Source organism: Bos taurus, chromosome 12 (genome assembly GCF_002263795.3).
Source record: "Bos taurus isolate L1 Dominette 01449 registration number 42190680 breed Hereford chromosome 12, ARS-UCD2.0, whole genome shotgun sequence".
In the NCBI taxonomy this organism is placed as follows: domain Eukaryota; kingdom Metazoa; phylum Chordata; class Mammalia; order Artiodactyla; family Bovidae; genus Bos; species Bos taurus.
The window spans coordinates 21,880,603-21,906,434 of record NC_037339.1 but is presented as its reverse complement, the minus strand read 5'-3'; the positions used below and the strand labels follow the sequence as shown (position 1 = coordinate 21,906,434).

At 45.7% G+C, this 25,832-nt stretch overlaps 1 protein-coding gene and 1 non-coding gene across 2 annotated transcripts in view; one reads left to right on the top strand and one right to left on the bottom strand.

The window, feature by feature from the left end:
* Positions 1-6,146, bottom strand: part of FOXO1 (forkhead box O1) — a 93,649-nt gene extending 87,503 nt beyond the window's left edge. Inside the window, exon 1 of the mRNA XM_025000053.2 lies at positions 5,074-6,146. Coding sequence (XP_024855821.1) covers positions 5,074-5,736 — 663 coding nt within the window. The 5' untranslated portion in view covers positions 5,737-6,146. The remainder of the gene's footprint in view (positions 1-5,073) is intronic.
* A 19,019-nt stretch (positions 6,147-25,165) lies between these two features.
* On the top strand, positions 25,166-25,238 carry TRNAQ-CUG (transfer RNA glutamine (anticodon CUG)). Its single transcript has one exon. It is a non-coding gene; the product is annotated as a tRNA-Gln (tRNA).
* Positions 25,239-25,832: the final 594 nt, after the last annotated feature.

The window sequence follows — 25,832 nt, the reverse complement described above, 5'->3', positions numbered from 1 at the left end:
TAAACTGGGATGCCAGTGGAAAAAGAAAAAAAGAGTTGGGTTTTTTTTTTTAAAGGTTGAACCATATGACGTCACCAGTGTACAAATAAGCGTTTTCATGTTTCTTGTGTTCTGTATAAGACTACAAAAAAAAAGGTAATAATTATCTCCAGAGACTTTCTGTGCCTCTGACTTGAACATTGTTGGTCCTTATTGGTAATTAACAAAAAGGGAGACTCCATCAACACTTGAGTGCATTTGTACACAGAGTACCCACTGAAATAACAAGCCTTTACCCCTCAGACACACCAAAATAAACACTTTCAGGTTCATCTGGTCCTCTCTGGTTCACAACTGAGTAACAATCTACCAACTTCAGACCTCTGTGTGCACCAGGGCAGGTGGGGGACTGGGCAAGTCTTTGCAAACTTTTACTATGAAGGCACACCTTGAACTGCAGAAGCAGGGCTGGATCCGCTCCTTGAATGTGGAGCGCAACTGCAAACTCCTCTCCTCTCTCCCATCACCATGGGGCTTACACAGCCTTTCTAAGAGGATCCCAGGAAGCCCCAAAGTTATGGCACACAAGGACCAAAAAAAAAAAAAAACCCAGCAGAGTCAATTCCTATGATGCCAGGGTACTGGGTCATTTCCAAGAGCAGAGGGTTCCAGAAAAATGCAAACAGTTCAGGCTTCCCAAAGAAATTCCAGACTAATACAGACAGCTGTTCTCTTAGAAAGTCACCCAGAACTGCAGTTTAGGAGCTTGGATCAAGAGGTTAGAGAACAAGGGCAAGCAAAACGTTGGGGCCCTTCCTAGCAGGGGTTCTAAGCAACCACTGGGTATTCACTTCTCCCTCCCCATTTCACGTGTGTGTGTACGCGTGTGCGTGCGCTCAGTAGCTCAGTCACATCGGACTCTTTGCAACACTATGGACTGTAGCCCGCCCGGCTCCTCTGTCCATGGGATTCTCCAGGCGAGAATACTGGAGTGGGTTGCCATGCCCTCCTCCAGGGGATCTTCCGGACCCAGGGATTGAAGCCACATTTTTTGCGCTGGCAGGCAGATTCTTTGCCACTGCACCACCTGGGAAGCACCCACTTAAACAATGCCCGTGCGGTCCATGATAGCTGGCAATACTCGTGTCCATTGCCGGTGCCTTACAATTGCCTTACAGTAACGGGGCGGGGGGGCTATAGAATGTCAACAAACGTTAACATTTTTTCAAGTTTCCATGAGACATGAGAATTAAAAATGCCTTCTTTCTAGTATTCACATTTGTCACTTTAAAAAAAAGCTGAATATCATTCAAAAATAGAAGCCACCCCTCCCGCCTCATCTCCCCAAGGATTTACCAGAAGACCAAAAGTAAAATAAAAATGAAGCTCTTATGAGGGGCAATTAAGTATTCATATTTGACATCTATTTGGGAACTTCTGAACAAAACATCTCAGCCACATACATGGTCACATAAGGCCCACATACCTTTCAGCCTATAGCAAATAAGACATCACACTTTCTTGCATTAGCCCCTTTCCCAACTCTCTTTCCTCATGCTCCTTTCCTCAAACACATATATTGAGATTTTCACCTGACGGTAAAACAGGTTTTCTTTAAGGTTAATTTCAATAATCCTCGCAGGGTTCTGTCAAATGTAACTGTGCAGTAAGAAAGCAGCCATCACACCTGCCATGGAATCTCTGTGGCTAAATTACTCACCTGCAGTTTGAAAGCCCTTAGAATAGAACAGGTAAGAATTTTTAAACATTACGAGAAAATGCACCATCAGGTCACAGACCAAATTAAAGAAACTTCATTCCAAAATAAAGACTATCTCAGGTAGCTCATAGTAAAACAATTTTAACAACTGTTAGGTCTTACTGTTGAAGTAAGCTATTAACCTATATTAACTGTTTCAAATAATTTCAAATCAAAAACAAAACACAGAGCCAGAACTCACAATATTACTTCCCAAGCTCTAGAAAACTTTCTGTATGGGAAGAGAAAAAAAAAAAAAACAGATCATAGAAATGAAGTTTCACTATTTATAAATACTGTACATGGTTTAAAAGATCCCGGGTTTTCCAAAAGTCTCAGCTTCCACTTTGTGTGTAGCCTTATGACAGCTCTAAGCAATATTTAAACAAGTATAGAGAAGATTTGGCATACCATTCCTACAAATACAAATGCATATCCCACAAATAAAACCAGTCTTTAAGGAATCAGAAGTTTCTGAACTTTTCAACAGCTTTCCAACTATTCTGTCCTATGCAAATCACTTTCAAATTCTCAGGCAGGCCTCAGGAAGTAAAGCACAACAAACTATATTTAATTAAATATTCAATCTAATTCCCTACAGTAAATCACAGGAAATAACTTAGTTCCAAAGCAGCCTCTCCTAAAGCAGTCAAGTTTGGGTTGATCTGCATTTTAGAACTGAATTCTTTTTCAAGCTAAAAGTCATAGTAAAATTTCTCCTTTTTATGAATCTTTAAAACACAGCGAGTCTTTCAGATCTGAGACTGAAACCTGGTTTTAACAAGTAACTCATTTTTATGAAAACTCCAACCAGAAGACGAGTTATGAGTTAGAAAACGCTTCAGGTTGTTTCTTTTCTTCTTAAAATACTCTTTTACTCAAAGTGAAAATGCACTTGCTGTAATCTGACTTGCACCAACTGACTGATACACCTGAAACATTTCCTCACTTGAGAATGGCAGCCGGCTCCCTCCCAGCGCCCACGAGGTTTCTACTGGGAGCTGCAACTGCTGGGAGCTGCCACTGGGCCTCTAATTCTGGACCAATACTTCTTTCTAACATTTAACACATCTTCCAGCTCTAAGCAGTACTTTTAAATTATAATTGCATTTGGGGAAAAAAATTAAAACAAGTAAGAACCTAATATAAATGACTGGGGGGGGGGGTTGATTTTAGCCTTAGAATCGTTTATTTTTAAAGCACTTAAAAAAAAACCAAACTAAAAACATTTAAGTTATATTCCTAGTTTAAGAATGTCTTGACTTAAGGCCATATGAGAGGCGAAATTAAAGATAATTCCCAAACTTTGCCTTCCCCTATCTTCAAAGAAAGGCACTCCAACAAGTTGAAGTAGGCTGTATCCATTTCCAACGACATGCAAAAACGGTGTTAAGTACATACTGTACTCTGATTAAAAAAGGGGGGGGGGGGGCGTTTAATGGCAAATGCTTTATAAGAGCTCAAGTAGAATTGATAAATGAGTCAAGCACTTAAATTCAAATGTTAAACTAAAACTGAATTTGGCAGACATCCTCTAACTTAAAAGAACATACACCGCGCGTAAAGTACAGAGGCTCTTTTTACCTCTTAGAAGCACTTGGTAAAATTGCATGTAATGCCTAGTAATGAATGAGATTATATGTGAGGCTGTTACTCTAAAAAACACTTCGGAAGAAATAAGATCCTGGCTCCTTCTCCACGAGTTTCAATACGATGTGATCAACTTAACCTTTCCAACACACATTAACCACTGGGATGACACTGTATGTAAAACCACCTTGGTGTAACAAGTGCGCAGCAAAAAAAATACTACGCTGTACAGTCCAGATGAGGAGCGAGGAAGGAGTCTAGATCAACTACAGAACCTTCACATCCATCCCTTCACCTGTGACACTGAGAAACTGCCAGATTCTGGAAGCCGCAGGGCGGACGGAAGGCCGGTCAGCCTCCCAGGAGCCCGCCCTCCTGAGCACCCCAGGGCCTTCTCCACCTCTCGGTAGGGATGAACCTGCCCCCTCCTGGGTCTCTCCTGGTGGGTCTCTGTCTTTCTCTCTCTCCAGAAAGGCAAAAAGGGCCAGAGGCACTTCATCTACAGGGTCTCCATCGATGCAGGAGGTCCCTCCGGTTCCCTAGATTCGAACCTCCACTCCAACTCCCCCAAAACACTGGTCTCAAAGCTCTCCGCCTTGCCTCTCGGATCTGCACCTCCGTGCTAAGACGGAAAAGCAACAGAGGACACATGTTCCAGCCCCGGTCATCCAGGGGAGCCTCTCTGTGCCTAATTAAAGGCCTTGAACCTAGGGCGAGGCCAAGTTTGCCGGGCACTTCCTGCCGCGGAGAAGCGCTGGCCTCGCCGCCCCGCGCGGCCCGGGCCCGGGCCCGGCGGCGCGCGCGGCCAGAACGCGCTGGCCCTTTAAAGGCGCTTGCTTCCTGCGCCCGCGGCCCCTCCCTCGCCGTCGCCAGCTCCCGCCCCCGCCGAGGGTCACACTTGAACTTTAGCTTGCCCCGCGCGGCCGGGCGCCGGCGCTTCGCCGGCGGTGGCCGCCCCTTCGCACGTGTCGGAGGCGCTACCTCTGGCTGGGCGCGCCCGGCCCCCGGCACTCGAGGCCACTTCGAAATCCAATCAAAACAAAACAAAATGCACGCTGGCCTCCCAAAACGGCGAGTTCGGCCCCGCGGGCCTCCCGGCTGGCGCCCTGCCGGTCCCCTCCACCTGCAGCTCCTTTCTCGGGCGGCGGGGCTCCGAGGCCCCCATCGCCGCGCCCTCCTCCGCCCCGCGCGGCGGAAACGGCTCCGCGGGGCGTCCTGGGGCTTGGGGGTGGGGAACGCGCGCCGCGTGGGCGGCGGAGAGCCGCCCTCACCCCCGATGTCCTGGGGGATTGGGGGAGGGGGGTCAATATGAGCAGCGGCTTGAGTCCGCGCGAGCCGAGGGGGAGCAGTTCCCAATGAACCCCCTGCACCTCTCTTTCACGGGCGAACTTTTCTGGCCGCTCGGAGGTCCACTTCTTGTAGTCCTTTTTCTCACCCCCTCTGGTCCCAGCAAGCCCCTTCCCTGTCCGGCTCCAACTCTCACTAGAGCGGGCGCACACACACTCATTCCTGCCCCAGCCCCTCGACGGGTCCCGGGCAAGCCCACGACCCACCTCTGCCACTCTCGCCCTCACCCTGCACGCGCTGCCCGCGTGCCTTACACTTTCAGGCCAAGCGAACTTGTACCGGCGGGCCCCCGCCCCCCGTCCTCCTTCTCTGCCCCGCCGCGACCTCAGGCGGAGGCCGGCTCCCCCCAACACCTACCCAGCCCTCCCGCTCCGGCCGTGCGCCCGGAGGCCGCTCACCTTCCAGCCCGCTGAGCTGTTGCTGTCGCCCTTATCCTTGAAGTAGGGCACGCTCTTGACCATCCACTCGTAAATCTGCGACAGCGTGAGTCGCTTCTCGGCCGAGCTCTCGATGGCCTTGGTGATGAGGTCGGCGTAAGACAGGTTGCCCCACGCGTTGCGGCGGGACGAGCTGCTCTTGCGCGGCTGCCCCGCGAGCTGCCCGCCGGCGGCGGCGGCGGCCGCGGCGGGAGGCACAGGCGGGTGCTGCGACAGCGGGCCGGGCGGCGGGGGCTGCGGCGGCGCCGGGTGCAGGCAGCCCGCCTCTGGGCCCTGGAAGTCGCCGCACAGCCCCCCGGTGGCGGCAGCTGCGGCCGCCGCCGCCACAGCCGCCGCCGCCGCCGCGGCCGCCGCCACGGAGCCGGGCGCCTGCTGGAAGTCCCCGCTCTCCTCCAGCAGGCTCAGGTTGCTCATGAAGTCGGCGTTGACAGCGGCCGCCGAGGCCGAGGGCAGGCCCGCGGCGCCGTCGGGGTTCGCCGCCGCGCCGCCCGACGGCGCCGGGCTGGAGGTGGCCGAGTTGGACTGGCTAAACTCCGGCCGGGGCAGCGGCCAGGTGCACGAGCGCGGCCGGGGCAGCGGCTCGAAGTCCGGGTCGATCTCCACCACCTGGGGCGCTTCGGCCATGGTGACCCCCCAACCCTTCCCCCAGCCGCGGGACTTGCCCAGAAGTGAGAAAAGCGCAGCACCCGGCAGGGGGTGGGCGGTGGGGGGGTGCCGAGGGGAGAGAGGGCGCCGAGAGCCTGTCCGAGATCTGCGGGAAGGGGTGAGGTCGGTGCAGCGAGCGGACGGAAACCGGGAGGGAGGCGCGGCGGCGGCGGAGTGGAAGCGCGAGCCCAGAACTTAACTTCACGGCTCCGTCCGCATCTAGGCGCCTCCGGGTCCGCTGCACTGACGGGACGGCAGGCCAGAGTCGTCGGGGCCCCGACAGCACTGGCGTCGCGCTCCCCGCCGAACGAAGGACGGACGGACGGACGCCGCGGGCCGCTCGCTCTCCCCAGGCGGGCGCGACCGCGGCGCTGCTGCCTGTTGAATGCGGCGGCGGCGGCAGCAGCTGCAGCGACTACGCGGCCGCCCCGACTTACGGGATCTGCCGCCGCCCCCCGCCGGCGGCGGCGGCGGCGCGCGCGCCGGCCCGCCCCTGACGGACGGCCCCTGCGACCAATGAGAGTGCGGCGGCGCCGCCCGGGCCGCCAATGGGCGCCGGCCTGGGCGGGGCTCGGTTTTCCACGGGGAGGTGGCAGTGGGCTGGTGGGGGGTAGTGGGGTGTTTTTCTATTTGACATGCACACTCGCTCGCTCGCTCGCTCTCTCTGGTTTTTTTTTTTTTTTTTGGCTCTCTGTTATTATTTTCTGGTAATTCTCGAGTGTTTCTGTGAGCCTTTCGCCCTCTCAGTGTTTTGATTGCTAGGAGGCAAACCAACGTGGAGGCGGCGACGACACTTTGTTTACTACTGAGGAGCCCAGCCGAGTACTCGGGAAGCCCGAGTGGAACGAGCCGCCCGCTTCGCCTCGACCTGCGCTCGGGAGCCCGAAGCTGGGCCGGGCGGGGGCCGGGGACGCTCGACTCTCAGGGGGCCGCCGGGTGGGTGGGTGCGTGGGCGGGCGGAGGCGGCCTCGTCAGAGTTCTGCTCACTCGCCCCCTCTCGACTCCGCCCACGATTTCTCTGCAGAGAAACGTGGGCAAGTCGGTGGGTTTTGTTTTTGTTTGGTTTAGTTGGGGTTTTTTTTCCTTTCCCTGCAATGTGTCGAGTTCTCCGGCCCCGGACGCGGGCCGCACACACGCGTGTCCCCACCCCCGCGCGGGGCCGGGGCTGGGGCTCTGACTGCCGAGTTGGCGCGGAGGACCCAGCCGCCGCCGCAGCGCCGGGAACCCACCTGTCCGCACCCGCGAGCTGAGCCTCGGGGGTCGGTGTAGACTAGTAGGGGGGTTGGGGGTGTGGGGCGCCGTCGGCCAGCCGAGCCGCCCCGAGCCGGGTTCACTCCATTCTTGACCTAAAACGAGAAATGAGAGAAGGGGGCTCGGCGCCGGCCGAAGACGGTTGCTCATGCACACGCACCCTGAGACCCGAAGGCAGCCTCAACCCTCGTGCCCTCCGTGGGAACCTATTCCCCTGGGCGGGAACCTCAGACTGTCCACTGAGTCAGTCCGGGACGACGGGGAAGGCGGGGTCAGAGGAGAGCACTTAGGGAGAGCCTTGTCACTTTATTACTTACTTACACTAAGTTCGATTGTTTGCTTGTCATTGCTTTGCTATTTAGAATGCAAGTGCTGAGATGTTGAGAGGTGAAAACCTAACAGGGGACAGAACCAAAGGCTTGGGGCGCAGCCCTGCCCCACTCATTCCCAGGTGTTGCTTTAGGCTGCTTGTCCCGCGCGTGTCAATCACCGCCCCCTCCCATCCCACCCCACCTCGCTCCATCTGGGCTCTAGGTCCAGGCTGTCCTGCCAAGATCAGTGGGGGCCAAAGGAAGACAATGGCCCTTGTGTCTCAGGGAGCAGAAGAAATACTTGTCAAGTTTTGTTTTGCTTTTTTTAGAAGGAATATGGAAGGCATTTCCTTTCAGAGAGATGGGATCACTGAAGATGTAAGACTGACGATAGAGTTTTAAATATCTTTGTCCAAAATGACAGCTTTCAATCCACCACCACCACCCCACCCCCCGGCAAAAAAAAAAAAACTATGACAGTTCTTCAGTTGAAAAAGTGGCATCTAAAGGAAAGGAGGCCTATTTTAGAAAAGTTTGAAAAGACTTAGAGAACAATTTGGTCCTCGTTGACATTCTCACCCGTCCAAACTCAGATTTCTTCATAATCCGATTATCACAACAGCTTCCTACTGATACTGGGGGTGGCTGGGGGTCGTGAGCCTGATGGATTGAAAATACGTTTGGCTCCCACCCCACCCCCCACCCCCTCCTGTGGTCTCTGCGTTTACTATCAGATTGAGACTGTTCCGGCTTCCTCAGCTAGCCGCTAGAGGACCTCAGTAACCCAGATGATGAGCCGAAAGGAAGGCGGTAGTGTACAACCGCTGCTACCCTCTACCTTTCCGACCAGGCTTTATACAGGCAGCCCCCATTCAGACGGCCGCACCCTACAGATAGGCGGTGCCCAAGTGGATCATGCCTGGCAAAGGAAGCCAACTGCAAATTTGGCCTTGCCTTCATTTCAATTCCGGTTTTTCAGGACCTCAATTGGAGGAAGGTATTTGGTTAAGGGAGTTTTCTTACAGACTTTCTCCCCAGATCCTTGAAATCTTCTGAGCTATCATGCCCAATTGTTCCTTTAAATGACAAATTCGCTTTTATTTGGTCTTTCCTGAGTACCTACAGCACCAATGTCCCTGCAAAAAATTAAAAATATATATTTACAGCTGCCTACCATATCATTGTATGTATCAGTTTACTCACCCTTGCTGGAGGACATTTCGCTTGTTTCAAGTCTTGAGGGATCACAAACTGTTCTGTAATCTCATAGAACTAAGAGATTTTGCATATGTGCAAGTACATCCACAGGAGGAATGTCCAGAAAGATCACTGGGGTCAGCAGTCAAGTGCATTTGTAATTCTGAGACACTGCCAAATTGCCCTCCATTATGGGTGTATCAAGATGAACTTTCTTTTCAGCTAGACCTAGAGGATGTTAAAGTTGGAAGAAAATCTGGAGATCATCCTAGAGGTGAGGCACCACGCAATGAACTGAGACACAGCAAAGTGAACTGATTTGCCCAAGTTCACATAAGTAACAGTGATGCTGTCAGGGTTAGAGCTTCAATTTCCTGCTTTCCCATCAATAATCTCAATACACAGAAAATTATAAATACTACATAGTACCAATGTGGGCTTCCCTGGTGGTTCAGACAGTAAAGAATCCGCCCACAATTCGGGAGACCTGGGTTGGATCCCTAGGGTTGGGAAGATCCCCTGGAAGAGGGCATGGCAACCCACTCCAGCATTCCTGCCTGGAGAGTCCCACGAACAGAGGAGCCTGGTGGGCTACAGTCCATGGGGTCGCAAAGAGTTGGACATGACTGAGCAACTGAGCACAGCTCAATCCCAAGGTATCGATAATCAGAATAAAACTTTGTGGTGTATTTCTCAGTCGATCCCATAGGTTTTAGTAATTTTACTTCGATGAAATTACTGAGCTAGAAGTTTTGATTTAAAAGATTTTTTAAAAGCTGACACACACAAAAAATGATAGTGATAGTAAGATAAAAAGATTACAAAATGAGTTTTGTGGGGTTTTGCGTTTTTTTTTTAGTCAAAACATGTAAATGTTTTCTTTGAAGGATGGCGAAGGATTTAGGTTGGCACTAGTTCTTCTTAAGAGAAAAAGGTTTATTTATTTTCTCCTTCAGTTTTTTTTTTTTTTTTTTTATGGTAGCTGTTTGTTTTTAAGGCTTTTTCTAATGATTCTCACTTCTTAATAAGTAAGTGGGAATCATTATCATTGGTGCGTGTGGCCAAACTGGGAAGAAAAACAATTCATGTCAGGTAAGAACAATTAAGATGAAAAAGGAAGTTTATGCTCACAAAGTCCATCTCACAAACCATAGTGATATTCTTTCCTCTGCCGCTTTTCAGAGTAGTTATTACATCATCCTTGACAGGAAGACTGAGGGGATGGTTTCCTTTGATCAATTCCCAGGCAGAAATTTCTATATTTACCCCTCACCACCACCACATTGATCTCTGGTTTAAATTCTTACTTGTCAAAATAGGTAATTTAAGTCCACTTTAATGAGTAAAAAGCTTGGATGCTTATTCTTCTTAAGTGGATGGCACTTCATACTCCACCTTCTCTTCCCCAGAATTGTTCATTTTCAATATTTTGTCTGAATCATTAGGATACACTGCTATCAACTAAAAACAGTCTTTCTTTCTTCCATTTGCCCATAGAAAATAATCACCTCAAACAACACAGCTTTGGCTTCTTAAACCCATGTCCTGAAACCTGGCCTATAGCAAATATCAGAAGTAGTCATTCATTTTTCTTGAGGAATAATTATCTTTGGATTTTCTTATTCATTCAACAAATATTTATAGAGCACCTACTATGTACAGGCTACGTGCCATGCATCTCAGAGTACACTGTTTAGATGGCAAATTCGTTGAGGTCATAAAAGAGTGAGTGAGTGAAAGTCACTCAGTCGTGTCTAACTCTTTTCGACCCCATGAACTGTAGTTCCTCTATCCATGGAATTCTCCAGGCTAAGAGTATTGGAATAGGTTACCATTTCCTCCTCTGGGGGCTCTTCCTGACCCAGAGATCAAACCTGGAACCCAAGTCTTTGGTATTGCAGACAGATTCTTTACCACTGAGCCACCAGGGAAGCCCAGGTCATAAACAGTTTATGTTATTTTGCTTTACATGATATTTGATGTCAGAATTAAAACTGTGTCACTCTTTAAAGAATCAGCAATGCATCTTGACAATATTTTTTGAAGGAATTACATAAAAAAAGTATTTCATAGATACAAGGAGTGCTGAGGCAGAAAAGAATTGAAGTATTATCATAGTCACCATTTTGAAGAAAGATAATAAGATGAGGTAAAAAAAACTGAATAAATGCACATCCACACGTGTTGGGAGTATGAGCTCTGAGCACCAGCCTTGGAGTTCGGATGATCAAAAAATACAGGCTACATCAGATTGTCTAATACAAGTGACACTCACTAATCTGTAACTGGAGACAAGCACTGGGCAAATCATAAACCAGAGACCCAATATTTTCAGTTCTCTTGTGAAGATGTTTGTCATCTTCAATAAATTCTGTTCCTTTGCTTTAATTGTTAGTGAGAGGCTAGTTGTGGGTCCCTACAACAATACTAAAAATGTATTTGGAGATAATCTAAATGACCAACAATAGAGAATGATTAAAGAATGACATATTTGTTCAGTTCAGTCAGTCGCTCAGTCGTGTCCGACTCTTCGACCCCATGAATCTCAGCACACCAGGCCTCCCTGTCCATCACCAACTCCCGGAGTTCACCCAAACTCATGTCCATCGAGTCCGTGATGCCATCCAGCCATCTCATCGTCTGTCATCCCCTTCTCCTCCTGCCCCCAATCCCTCCCAGCATCAGAGTCTTTTCCAATGAGTCAACTCTTCTCATGAGGTGGCCAAAGGATTGGAGTTTCAGCCTCAGCATCATTCCTTCCAATGAATACCCAGGACTGATCTCCTTTAGAATGGACTGGTTGGATCTCCTTGCAATCCAAGGGACTCTCAAGAGTCTTCTCCAACACCACAGTTCAAAAGCATCAATTCTTCAGTGCTCAGCTTTCTTCACAGTCCAACTCTCACATCCATACATGATCACTGGAAAAAGCATAGCCTTGACTAGATGGACCTTTGTTGACAAAGTAATGTCTCTGATTTTTAATATACTGTCTAGGTTGATCATAACTTTCCTTCCAAGGAGTAAGCGTCTTTTAATTTCATGGCTGCAGTCACCATCTGCAGTTATTTTGGAGTCCAAAAAGATAAAGTCTGACACTGTTTCCACTGTTTCCCCATCTGTTTGCCATGAAGTGATGGGACCAGATGCCATGATCTTAGTTTTCTGAATGTTGAGCTTTAAGCCAACTTTTTCACTCTCCTCTTTCACTTTCATCAAGAGGCTCTTTAGTTCCTCTTCACTGTTAGGTAGAATCATATATAGTCATTTAAAATAAAGTGGACCAAGCATTCGCAATGGCATTGTGACAGTACTGGTGATAAGATATTTAAGAGGTTGGAGATATCACTATTGGCTAAAAATGTTAGCAATGGTTGTATCTGAGTGATGGATTTATAGGTGCTCATTACTGAGCCCACAGAAACCCCTCCTTTTACAAGTAAGAAAGCAGACACTGAGAAGTTAAGTAATAAAGCCCAAGGCGCTGGGGTCAGAATTCAGGCCTTGTACTCTTGCCTGGAAAATCCCATGGATGGAGGAGCCTGGTAGGCTGCAGTCCATGGGGTCGCTAAGAGTCAGACACGACTGAGTGACTTCACTTTGACTTTTCACTTTCATGCATTGGAGAAGGAAATGGCACCCCACTCCAGTGTTCTTGCCTGGAGAATCCCAGGGATGGGGGAGCCTGGTGGGCTGCCGTCTATGGGGTCGCAGAGTCGGACACAACTGAAGCGACTTAGCAGCAGCAGCAGCATTCAGGCCAAAAGTCTTTCTTTGTATCGCACTGCTTTTCACTTTAACTTTCTAACTGGAGGTTTTCAGATCACTAATGAAATTCAGCCTATTTTAAACACTAGATCTCAACTATCTTCAAAACAATAAAATTAGTCTCCCAAACTCCCAACATTACATTTAAATTTTTTTCTAATGTTAAGGACTGCAAGTTGCCCTAAAAATGAATGGGTGGCACATGCAATCCCAAGTTCTTTGAATGTCATGAATCTGAATTTTGCATGCATGCTTGCAACACAATGTGTTTTTACTATTTTATTTCTGTTTCATGTCATATTAAAGCTCTTAGCATGCTTCCAAAAAGGGGGGGACATATGTATTAAATAAGAAAAAGCTGCCATCTAGATCACAGATGGTACTACATTTTTGGCAGAAAAGAAGTTTAAGAAGGAGTCCTACTTATTTACTTGGAAAACTAATTTGTATGAATGTTCACGTTAAGCAGTAAGAATTAATCACCGTGTTACAATAATCCATTTTTTCCAATCAAACTGCCCTATTTCCACAACATAACAGAAGGGAAAGGGAGTCAAGTGTGATTGTAAACAAACCCCTAAAAAGAAATTCCACAACAGTAATAAAAGAATGAAGCAAGAAGAAACAGCTAGCATTGTATAGTGACTAACTACGTTGCTCGTCATTTGTTGATAAAAATCAATAACAAGAGGTAATGACTGTGTAGTCGGAGCACATGTGTCTTTAATATGATATGTGTAGTCACCGTCTGTGTCAGTTACGCTGTGGAAACAGGAGGTAAGAGTTTATCAAATTTCGGATTTGGCTGACTCACAGGGCCCACCCATATGTGAAGTCTGCTATGCCAGAGAATAAACATAGATGAAGAATGAGTATTTCTCTGGGATATCAGGTTTTTATTTTGTGGTAAATACAGCCTTTAAGACACACAGAGATACTCTACATTCTAAGGTTTAACATTTAAAAATGGAACTTCCAATTAGTTGATCACCGATATCACGCTGGAAGAAAAAACTGATTTGTCTCCTGTGATGCTGTGTGTACGTTAAATAATTTTGTGTTTGAGCAACAAACTGAAAACAGAACATTTGACAACTACATGGCACGCTTGCACTCCAGAAGATTCCAACCTGGAAAAATTCTTTCTACAACCCAGAACGAGGCTGGGTGAGATCCCACCCTCCTGTTTTTCAGATTTATCTATCATCTGAAATAAGATGATATGTATATTGATAAATATAAATATATATTTCTCACTTCAAAATGTTTTCATTTCTAAGTCATAAATCATTCTTCACCCAGAATCAGAATATACACATTTTATTTCTCCCCCAGGGTTAATAAAAACTACTATTTTCAACAGTAATTATGGATGAAGTGTTATATAGCTATTATCTGAATCAGTCCTCAAACCAATAATGTAGAAATTATTAGGAATTATACTTTATAGAAATTGAAACTGAGGTACAGAGAGCTAAGAAACTTACTGAAGGTAAGTTTACTTACTTTAGAAGCTTATCTAATTGTTATCAGACTTGAACCAACTACTATCAAAATCCAGAGCTCGTCACCTGTTTCCACACTTTCTGCCTTTGTAAAATGTTGGGGTTTTCTAGAGGCCTAGAAATTAACCAGAGATTAATTTGATGATTCAGTTTTTTCTTTCCAGAAAATTGAAATTTAAACATATTAGGGGGTGGAGGGATCTTTGTCAGCTATCAACTCTGCCTGAAACCAGTTTAGTTTATGTTAATGAAGGAGTCTAGAGATAGACTATAAATAACAATAATAATGCTGATGTTTGCATTTGTATAACACAAATTATGTGGGGGATTCCAAGCCATTAGCACTTGCTTATTTGAACAGACAGCCTCAGACCTTCTTCAGTAAGAGCAACCTGCCCTTCCGGAATGGTTGGCTCATCTGAAACTCTTTCCAAAGCTCTCCTAAACCTGAATAGACATCAAACCAAATTCAACAGCTCTCTTGAGCTCTATCCCTGACGAAGAAAGTGGTTAGCACTGGATTTTTATTGAAAAGTCATTCCACATATTGAAACAGGAGGTAGATGAGCCCCTCACACGGTAAAGCAATTGAAGATGCCTTTTCTGGTGGATCAAAACTCCAAGATGAGAAGAGCAGGACAATTAGGGGAGGAGGAAGGGCCCTGCCCAGACCACACATTTCTTATTCTTGAGGTCAAGAGACCTCCCCAACCACACAAGTGCAGAAAGATTCCTTGGAGGTCAAAGGGAAGTGATGCTAACTAATGCCAGGCTTACCCACAGGCCTCTTCGGTAAAATCCATCTTGGCTAAGAGATGTGTGTGCACAGCTGGGAGGATCCTGACGTATACCAAATATGGAATGTGTACCAAGGAAATAAAAATGACTGGACAAAGGAAACCCGAAAGAAATACCCCCATAAAACTAATTCAAACTGCCACGGGGGCACAACTCAGCGACACTCTCTCCCTGAGTCCGCCCGTATGTTTATCCACACATACTGTACTTTTTTTCCTGTTAATAAATACTTGTTTTGTTACTTTCCGTCTCTGTGGAAATTCTTTTCTGCAAAGCTGAAGGGCCAGGGCCCTTGTCACCAACCCCTGGTCTAGTGGCTAGGATACATGCTTTCACTGTCTCAACCCAGCCCAAATTCTGGCTGGGAACCCAAGCCCTGCTCCAAGTCATCGCAGGCCCGAGGCCACCCGAGATCAGGAAGAGCTTCAGAAGCTTGGACTTAGCTTAGAACAAGTGAGCGTATATTCTACAGTTCAAATGGAGGACCTTATTCCCATACTATTTAATCCAGCTCTGTTTGCTGAAAGCACTGGGGACTGATCAGAGCCATAACGTTCACTTACATGAGACAGTAGACAAAATTAAGAGCAAAACAAAACCCTTGTGTTCCTCTCGACCTCAAAGTGAATTAGAAAGTGCCCTCTCCTCTCCGCCATCAAGTGAGCATAAAGTATCAGGAATATTTGTAAAGCACCTGTAGAAAAACTTACTTTGGAAGTGGGATGGGATCCTATCTTAATGCCCCCAGTTTTCATTAAGAAAGCATGAGTGGAACACCCTTCGGCTGAGAGTTCAGGAGGCAGTCTCCTGTCTTCACAGAGAAGTATCTGCCACCTCCTCAACCCACAGATTGCAGGCTGGCATTAGTCAGAAGAGCTTATCTGTGGCTACCTTCCCTTCAGCCAATTTAAATTACCAATGAATCACAGAAGGAAAATAACCCCTCCGTGCTCTCCCATTTCCAGGAGATATCCTAGTTTTAATTAGCTGATGCATCCAGTTCTGAGAGTCAGAAGATGTTGAAGATTAATGCAACTTTCATATGATCATTGAGTAAAGTCAGTAAGATCATCCAAATATATAATCTCTTTTCTTGAAGAGCTGTATATTTGATGTTTTGCTTGTCATGGTACGCACAGACCCTCAAGGCCTGGGGAAGCAGGGTGGAGAAAGGAGTAGGATGCCTCCACCTGGGTAAGAGAGCAAATCACATGTGTGCCTTGCTCATCTCTGCCGAGGCTAGTATGAGTAGAAAGTTGCGGACAGAGGAAGAGAAATATCATATGTCATCCCTTATATGCAGAATCTAAGAAGAAAGGATACAAGTTAACTTTTTAGCAAAACAGAAATAGAAGAAATAGCAACCTACTCCAGTATTCTTGCCTGGGAAATCCCATGGACAGAGGAGTCTGGCTGGCTACCAATCCATGGGACCTCAAAGGGTCAGATACAACTTAGTGACTAAACAACAACAACAACATTAAGAATCTAAGAAGAAATGACACAAATGAATTTATTTACAAAACAGAAATAGACTCATAAACTTAGAGAAAAACACTAAGGGGTAGTTAAGAGAGTTTGGGATTATAGGTACACACTGCTATATTTAAAATGGACGTATTGGGATTACAGGTACACACTGCTATATTGAAAATGGACTTACTGTATAGCACATGGAACTGTGCTCAATGCTATGTGGCAGCCCGGATGGGAAGGGAGTTTGGGAGAGAATGAATACATGTATATGTAGGGCTGAGCCCCTTAGTTGCTCACCTGAAATTATCACAGCATTGTTAATTGGCCATGTGCTGAGTTGCTCAGTCATGTCCGACTCTTTGGGACCCCATAGTCTATAGTCCACCAGGCTCCTCTGGCCATGGGGATTCTCCAGGCAAGAATACTGGAATGGGTTCTCATGCCCTCCTCCAGGGGATCTTCCCAACCCAGGGATTGAACCCAGGTCTCCCACATTGCAGGCGAATTCTTTACCTTCTGAGCCACCAGGTATAATCAGCTATATCCCAATACAAATAAAAAGTTTAAAATATAAAAAGATTTGTTAAAAATGTAAAAAAAAAATTTTTAAGCTGTGGAAACACAGTGATTCTCATAGACCACAGTAACTGTTTTAGCAAATATGCAGTGCTGTTGGTCCAGCACTGCATATTTGATATGATATGATAAAAAATGACAAAATATGATAAAATGAAATCACCAATGGACTGTCCAAGAAAAGCAGCAAAGCACAATCAACTAAAGTTCTTTTACTAAGTAGTGTTCAATTTATTCTGCATTTTGAATTTTTATCTTGGTATTACTTGCCACCTACATACCTCAAAGAGGTATTGTAAGGATTAAAATAACATCTTAAAGTGCTTTGAAACAGGGATGAAATGTTTGTTTTTTTGACATCGGTACAACCTCGTGGGTAGGTTTTTGTTACTAGACAAATGACTTCGGCTTAGGTAAACACATGATTTCTAAATCACTGATATTTGTTCTAAATCCTGCTATGGCTCCTTCATGTTTCAAGTGTTACGTACATTGGTTGCCCAAATCCAACTGATTCTTTGTAAATTAAGAGATAGTATGTATAACATCCATGGAATGTCATAGCAAGAATTTAGGGAAAGCCTCAAATCTCAAGGGTTTTCATTACTTCTCCATTCCCTGCAGCTGAGTATTAAAAGGAAAAATTCGTGGAAATGACTTGAGAATTCTGAACCTTCGATGCACCTTTTTATATAGCCTGATATACCAAAACATTGCTATAAAGGCTTTAAAAATCCTGTTACATTATTCTTGATAGTCTCAGCAGGCAATTAAAAAGCGGTTAAAAATAAAGTTAGCTGACTCATTTTGGTAGTTTAGCTGATGATGATACTGACAGCTTCATTTAACAGATAATGTTATCACAGAAAACAGCACAACTTCAACAATAGAGCAAATTTTTCTATAACAATTGCAAGAGAGAATTGATACAATATATTCTTAGTTTTCTGCAGTTCTTTTGGGGAGTGAAATTCTTAAAAACTAAACCCACTCAAACACCAAAATGTATTTTATAAGAGTTAGATGTTGTCTCTAAGAAGCATAAAAGCTGGAGATGAGTGACTTTCTCATGTAAACAAAACAGTCCTAAAAAATTAGCTCTCTTTCAAAAAAAGAAAAACATACAGAACAATAACAGCAAAAAGTATTGTACTTAAAGGCAATTGGAATAAAATGGCTTTTGAATCCAGAATCTTTTTTCCTAGATGTGATTTAAAAAAAAAAAAAGACTATTAAAACACTAATTTAGGAAAAGGGCAGTAGCTTAATTTTAATGTTCAGTTTTAAAATTAAAAAGAATTCATGTCTGTTCGTGTAGACATTATTTCTAACATGAAACACCACCTGTATTATCAGATTCTGCAGTTATTCCTAGATTAGTTATTCTTGGCAATGGTACCGTAAAACTATGTCTCAGTCTCTGGTTTGTGTACACACACACACACCCACACCCACAGGCGCACACATTCACGTTCCTATGTATACACACCAGAATTCTATTAAAAGATTGTAAATGCCACCTTATTTTCACAGCCCAATTAAAACATACAACAAATTTATTCACCAATAAACAAAAATTGACGAGAACCATGGAAACCTCTTAAATTGGAAATCAGGAGGACCTGCCTGAAATTAAGAAACAAAAGAAACTGCTAAAATTACACAGTGAAGGTGAGAATTTGTAATGTAAATGTTAACCCTGAACACTCTAGAGGTGTGAAAGTTTTTTATTAGCAACCTTGCTGATAAATTCTTGAACCGGTCATAACAGAAAAATTACTTTTAAATGGGTCGTGATGAAAAAATTATTAAGGTGGTCATAATGGCTAAAGTGGGGCTTCCCAGATGGCATAATGGTAAAGAATCTGGCTGCCGACGCAGGAGACACAAGAGACATGGGTTCGATCCCTGAGTCGGGAAGACCCCCTGAAGTAGGAGATGGCCACCCACTCCAGTATTCTTGCCTGGAGAATTCCATGGACAGAGGAGCCTGGTGGCTACAATCCATGGGGTCACAAAGAGTCAGACATGACTGAGCAACTGAGCGCACACGCACAAACACACACAGAGCCCTAGAAAACTAATCCATTGACTAAAGGATCAGTTACGTTTTTCTAAAAGTTAGTATAGACTTTTAACATTCCACTGGGGGACTAAAGGGCCTTAACCTAAAAATGCAGTTAAACAAATAAAGCCCTAACTTGAGAGCGAAGTCTCAACCAAATCCATGCTGGTAACAAATGGTTTATGAACAAGCAGCAGGGTCAGCATTAGAGGAACACACACACTAGAACTTACTGTGTTCCAAGCACTGAACCATATAAACTTATTTACCTTCCACAAACCCTGTGGGGGACGTACTGTTTGACAGGAGGGGGAACTGGGACCAGGGACGTTGAGTAACTTGTGCAAAGTCACCTAGCTAACAAGGACACCTACCCAAGCAGTTGCTTCCAGAACCTTTGCTCTGAACCAATAATCCATGTGGTTTCTTTAGTTTGTAGATCTAATATCTATTCGACTTCCTTGGTGGCTCAGACGGTAAAGCGTCTGTCTACAATGCTGGAGACCCGGGTTCGATCCCTGGGTCGGGAAGATTCCCTGGAGAAGGAAATGGCAACCCACTCCAGTACTCTTGTCTAGAAAATCCCATGGATGGAGGAGCCTGGTGCAGGCTACTGTCCATGGGGTCACAAAGAGTTGGACACGACTGAGCGACTTCACTTACTTACTTACTACCTATTACCACTCTGTCACAAACCCAATACACGGCAGGGAAAAGTGGTAGAAGTTTAAAGAAACTACACTCAAATTCAAACACCACTTTGAAGAAGTGATGCTTTTCAAATGTGGTGCTGGAGAAGACTCTTCAGAGTCCCTTAGAGAGTAAGGAGATCAAACCGGTCAATCCTAAAGGAAATCAACTCTATTCGTTGGATGGACTGACGTTGAAGGTGAAGTTCCAAAACTTTGGCCACCTGATGCAAAGATCTGACTCTTTGGAAAAGACCCTGATGCTGGGAAAGATTGAAAGCAGGAGCAGAAGGGGGCGACAGAGGATGAGATGGTTGGACGGTATCACCGACTGGATGGACATGAGTTTGAGCAAGCTCTGGGATATGGTCAAGGACAGGGAAGCCTGGCGTGCTGCAGTCCAGGTCGCAAAGAGTCGGACATGACTGAGCGACTCAATAGCAACTCCTTACTCCTCCAGGCAGCTTCCTTCTCTGAGTAATGGGAATGGAAACACTGCTGTGAGGCTCCACTGAGGTAATTATATAAAAGTACCTGCAGGTGGGATGAGCCCCAGGCATTGCAGATGCATTTACAAGGTCTGAGATTCTTTTTAAAGATATTCAGAAGGGCTGTCTGTTGAGTGAAGTCCAGCATCCAGCGTGGTTTTAGATCCACCAAAGACTTAAATCCCCTTCCAGTTAGTCTCGTATCTGTAGTGCAGGAGGGCTCAACCGTGCCCACCCGCACAAGTCCATCACTCCTTGCTTTCAGTAAACTGTCCAGTGGACAAGTAAGAACGAGAAGGAAAAAGAGGTCCTCACTGTCTTCTTCACCCCCAGAGGTCTTCTCTCCCTCCTTCACTAGGATTCTGGAGAGCCCTTAGAGGTATCACATTTAGGGATGTGGATGAAAAGCATTTGTGCAAGGGGGCTCACTGAAAGAAAGGGAAGGCCAGCCTATTGAATAAGGCAGGGATAGACCAGACCCTGTACTCGTGCATAGTCGCTAAGTTGTGTCCAGTCTTTTGCAACCCTACGGACTAGAGCTCGCCAGGCTCCTCTGTCCATGGGATTTCCCAGGCAAGAATACTGGAGTGGGTTGACATTTCCTCCTCCAGGGGATCTTCTGGACCCAGGGATCAAATCCACGTCTCTTATGTCTCCTGCATTGGCAGGCGGATTCTTTACAACTCAGCCACCTGGGAAGCCTGGGAAAACCCCATGGACAGAGGAGCCTGAGGGCTACAGTATGGAGTCACAAAGAGCCAGACACAACTGCAAGATTGAGCACACACGGACCAGACCGTATGGCAGTCCTCAGGAGCCTACAGAACCATAAGAAGTTGCTCCCTCCCACACCCAGATAAAGACCATTCGAGCTCCCAGCGCCCCCCAACCCCTCCAGGTCCACGAGGCTGCAGGCATCCTCCTGCAGAACCAGCCTTCCCTGGAGCCGGCCTCCCACATCGTCGTTGGATCCAGTCTGTCCAGACTGTAAACACTGGCTGTCCAGATAACCTCTGTGCAGGCTGCCCGCAGCCTGGGCCTCTTGGACTCACTACTGTTAAGCTGAGTTGTCAGTCAGTCGCCCTCCTCTCTCAGACTTGTTCTCATCCCCGTTGTCCAGGCTTCTGCTGTCCACCTGTTTGGGTCAATGACAACATGTCATTGATTCCCTTTCTGGACTAATGTTAGCCTCTCGTCGGGGAGAGAAACACTCTTTGGAGAACCCGCTTTTGAAATCCACACTCCCCACACACGCTGGCATTCCTCTCCGCTCACGTTACTGCAGCTGCTCCCGTGTCTGGATCTAAACTCTCATCTTGTGTCTGGTGCAGCTGAATTACCTTGTCCCGGGAGTTTTCAACATCTCGGCGGGGACAGAGCACAAGCCTATCCCACTGGAGACTAGCTGGGCCAGGCCCTGTATTTGATAACAATCTCAACATATTCAGTGCCATAGGAATTTCTCTCCCCTGTGCTCCTAGTTTCTTTCGATACTGCTACAATTTGCAGAACAAACAACCAGAATGCCACAGGCCAGGCTAAATTCAGGGCACATTCTCTAACTCTGCAGCATAGCCAAAGAGACATGCATGGGCTTGCTTTTCCCTCTCATGGAAATAAACACTCCTAGAAGCTTAGCACTCACTTGTTTAGGACCAGATGTTCCTTCACCTCGTGGTGTTGGTTGTTCCTGACAGTAAAGAGCAGGTCGCTCCAGGTCCAGGCTGACCAGGTCAGTGTGGTACTGACACCCAAGAGTGTCATCTGGCCATTCCCCACCATATACTCTTGCCATAATTCAAGTGGACTGTCAAAGGGCCCAAGCCCAAACTACCATCTACCTGAAAGTGATTACAACCTAGGATTTTAAAAAAATATTTAATAGATTTTTTTTAGATTTTTTTCCCCCTGTGGGTCCCTTTTTAAAAAGTCTTTATTGCATGTGTGACAACATTGCTTCTGCTTTATGTTTTGTTTTGTTTTTGATCATGAGGCATGTGGGATCCCAGCTCCTTGACAAGGGATCAAACTCAAAGCCCCTGTATTGGAAGGCGAAGACTTAACCACTAGATCACCAGGGAAGTCCCAATTCAGGATTTTAAGGTTATGTATTCTAGACCCTGAATTGGAAGGACTGATGCTGAAGCTCCAATACTTTGGCCACCTGACGTGAAGAACTGACTCTTTGGAAAAGACCCTGATGCTGAGAAAGAATGAGGGCAGGAGGAGAAGGGGATGACAGAGGATGAGATGGTCGGATGGCATCACAGACTCAATGGACAGGAGTTTGAGCAAGCTCCAGTTGTTGATGGACAGGGAATCCTCTAGTGCTACAGTTCGTGGGATTGCAAAGAGTCAGACATGACTCATCGAATGAACAACAGCAAGACCATCACAGGATATAATGGGCCACGTACAGCTGAGTCTTGCCATTTCTTTCCATCTGAGGGATCCCCATACGTAATTGTCCTCAGTCCTTACGGGGTGTCAGAGAGCCAGCATGAAGTATTGTGTCCACAGTTTCACTGATTCCAAACATATTAATCACAGCTGTCACATTAGTTTTTACACAGAAAAGGATTCTCTCTGCAAACTTAGCTCAGAAAATTTGCTAGCTAGCTTTGATATTCTAGTTGAGCTGTTTCTCTCCCTTGCCATTGCCCTGCATCATTTCTGATTAACCTGATGGAGCTAAAGTTGCCAAACGTGATTTTTTTAAACATTTAACAGCAATGTTTTAGTGCCCCCTACTGGTATGTGACATTCTCAGTCCATTTGCAAAAAAAAAAAAGCTCACTTATCTTTTTAAAGTTCATAAAACAGAAAAATAAGTCTTTTTGAGCTTTAAAAAATTGCTTAATTTTTATACTATATTAGTTCAAAGCAGTATAAATACTCCACCATTCTTGTTGTTGTTCATTATACAGACATATTTTAACATTAAGTGTCTTATTTACATCTTTCTCTGTATCTAATTTTTAGTTTGGGTGGAAAAAACTATTTTGGAAAATGGCTCCTTTTTATTTAATTAGGAAGCATACTCATTAAGAGAGAATTTCCCTTACATCCTCACACCCTCTCTGAGGCTGCTTATTAGTCTAAAATAGAACTTTTGTTTCACTTCAGAAAAAGGGAGGAAGTAAGCTTTGGTAAGTAGGCTTTATTTTTTATTTTTTAAGAAATATTTATTTGGCTGCACCAGGATCAGGCGATGGATCAGTCTTCAAAGGAAACTGATGCTTTGGATCTTCATGAACAATGATACTGGTTACAGAGGCAGTCCATCCTAAAGGAGATCAATCCCAAGTGTTCACTGGACGGACGGATGTTGAAGCTGAAACTCCAATACTTTGGCCACCTGATGCAAAGAGCTGACTCATTGGAAAAAGACCCTGATGCTGGGAAAGACTGAAGGCAGGAGGAGAGGGGATGACAGAGCATGAGATGGTTGGATGGCATCACTGACTCAATGGAGATGAGTTTGCGTAAACTCTGGGAGTTGGTGATGGACAGGGAGGCCTGGAGTGCTGCAATCCATGGGGTTGCAAAGAGTTGAACACGACTGAGCGAACTGAACTGAACGGAGGCAGATTGCCGAACAGCCATTATGATAAAATCCAAAATCCCTGTGCAGAGAGTAGACACACTCCTCATAAGAGATAGAGAACAGACCAGAGATCAGTGGACAGAAGACCCACTAGAGGGGACGGGATGTAAGGCAGAGATGTGGGTGGGGGGTAAGGGTTGGAACCAGAGTGACAATTGATTAAATATGGACAGAGTCTTGTCCTTGATAAAACAAACCCTGTTTTAGATAGTAAAATAATTTGGGAACAACAATTTGCACATGGGAATCTTTTTTTTTTTTTTTCCTCACGTTATTTGGGTAGAACGTGCAATCAACTAGGGCAGAGGGAGCCCATAATGCTTCAAGCTCTTGTTAACTCTTAGCCAAAGGGGAGAACATGTAAGCGAGGGTGTGAGACCACTCCACAGTGCTCCCCAGCCTACTGGAGCTTGGTCTGCCCTGAAAGGTCCCAGGGGCCCAAGAGGGGAAGATAAGCAATGACTTGGGGTTTCCACTTCAGTCAGTGAAGGGCGGGCCTGTTTTTGCAAAGCTCGAGGGAAACAGGAGATAACTTCATGTCAAAAATGGGCCAAGGGAAACCTTTTCACCTAACAATCTTCTGCCAGATCTGGAAAATTAGCCCTAACAGTGAAAGCTGCCCTCAAAGTATTATGTCCTCACAAAGAGCAAAATTTCCCAGGAAATTTAAATTGCCCCAAATATTCTCCTCAAGGATTTTTGAAGCTGTTTTCAATCCTTTAGATTTGATCTTCTACTCAGACTTTTTTTTCCCTTCTCCTACTTTAAATTTTAAAATTCATTGGAGGAGCATTTGAGATACATTTGTCACATAACTTTTATTTCTGTCATTTATTTCCACCTCTCGCTTTTAAAATCTTTCAAGTGAGACGCGAACATTTCATCAAGGCATATACTTAAAATGTCCAAAACCATGGAATGTCTCTGTGTGTTCTGCCAAAATCTTAATTCTAGGTATTTTAACTTCAATTTTAATAACTGCCATTATTAGTCATACTGTGGGGTGGGGGGAAATGCTGCCTTAACTGACAGTTCTTCTCAAACCAAACCTACCCATTATAATTTCGCAGGAAGTAGACAACTTGAAAACTGTCTCCAGGGCCTGTTTTTCATAAGGTCAGAAGCACATTATAAATTTGACTCCACTTTACATTTCAGCTCGGGGGAAGGGAAGGGACAGGACAATTAAAAAAAAAAATAACCAAGCCTATTAAAATGCAGGTCTTTATGACGAAAGAGTTCATATTCATCTGCATTCCCTAGTTTGACTAAAATATCTACCTCAAAAAAAAGAACACAAATAGACTGTCACCTACAAACACATTATGGCTTATACAGTCTTGAATGGGAGTGCGGAGCTTCTTGTTTTGAAATCACAACCCCTCCAGGTAGGTAAGGGTTTCCCTGGTTCCTCAGTGGTAAAGGAACCTGTGCCTCCTAAATTGCCTGCCAATTATGGAGGCACAGGTTCCATCCCTGGGTTGGGAAGATCCCCTGAAGAAGGAAGTGGCTACCTACTCCAGTATTCTTGCTTGGGAAATCCCATGGACAGGGGAGCCTGGCAGAGCTACAGTCCATGGGGTCACAAAAGAGTTGGATACGACTTAGCCATCAAACAACAATGACAGGTAGGTAACGTTGGAAGCTCAGACATAAAAAGCAGTTTGCTCTAGGACTTTCCTGGTGGTTCAGTGGCTAAGACTCTGCACTCTGAATGCAGAGAGCCCAGGTACAATCCCTGGCTGGGAAAATAGGTTTGCCATGCTGCAACTAAGACCTGGCACAGCCAAACAAATTAAAATTCAAAATAGTTATCATTAAAGAAAAACAAAAAAATAGTTGCCCTGATTTTCTTTATGCTGAGCCCTACCACAGACTTAAGAGAAAACCTAGGATTGCATAGTTGTTCAAGGAGAAACTCACCTATGCTTCCTTACACAATGTTTATGAAAAAGAACTATCATTTAGTTGCTGCTTGTTATGTATCAGGTACTGTTCTCAGTACTATATTACACAGCATAGCACAACAATCCTATAGGCTGGGAATCAAACTTTACAATTGTTATCAAATGGGGAAACTGAGGTACAGAGGGGCCTCCCAGGAGGCTCTAGTGGTAAAGAACCTGCCTGCCAATGCAGAAGACAAAAGAAACATGGGTCGATCCGTGGGTCCGGGAGATCCCCTGGAGGAGGGCATGGCAACCCACTCCAGTATTCTTGCCTGGAGAGTCCCATGGACAGAGGAGCCTGGCAGGATGAAGTTCAGAGTGTTGCACAGAGTCGGACACGACTGAAGCCACTTAGCATGCATGCATGCCCGAGGCACAGAGGCAGTAAATAATTG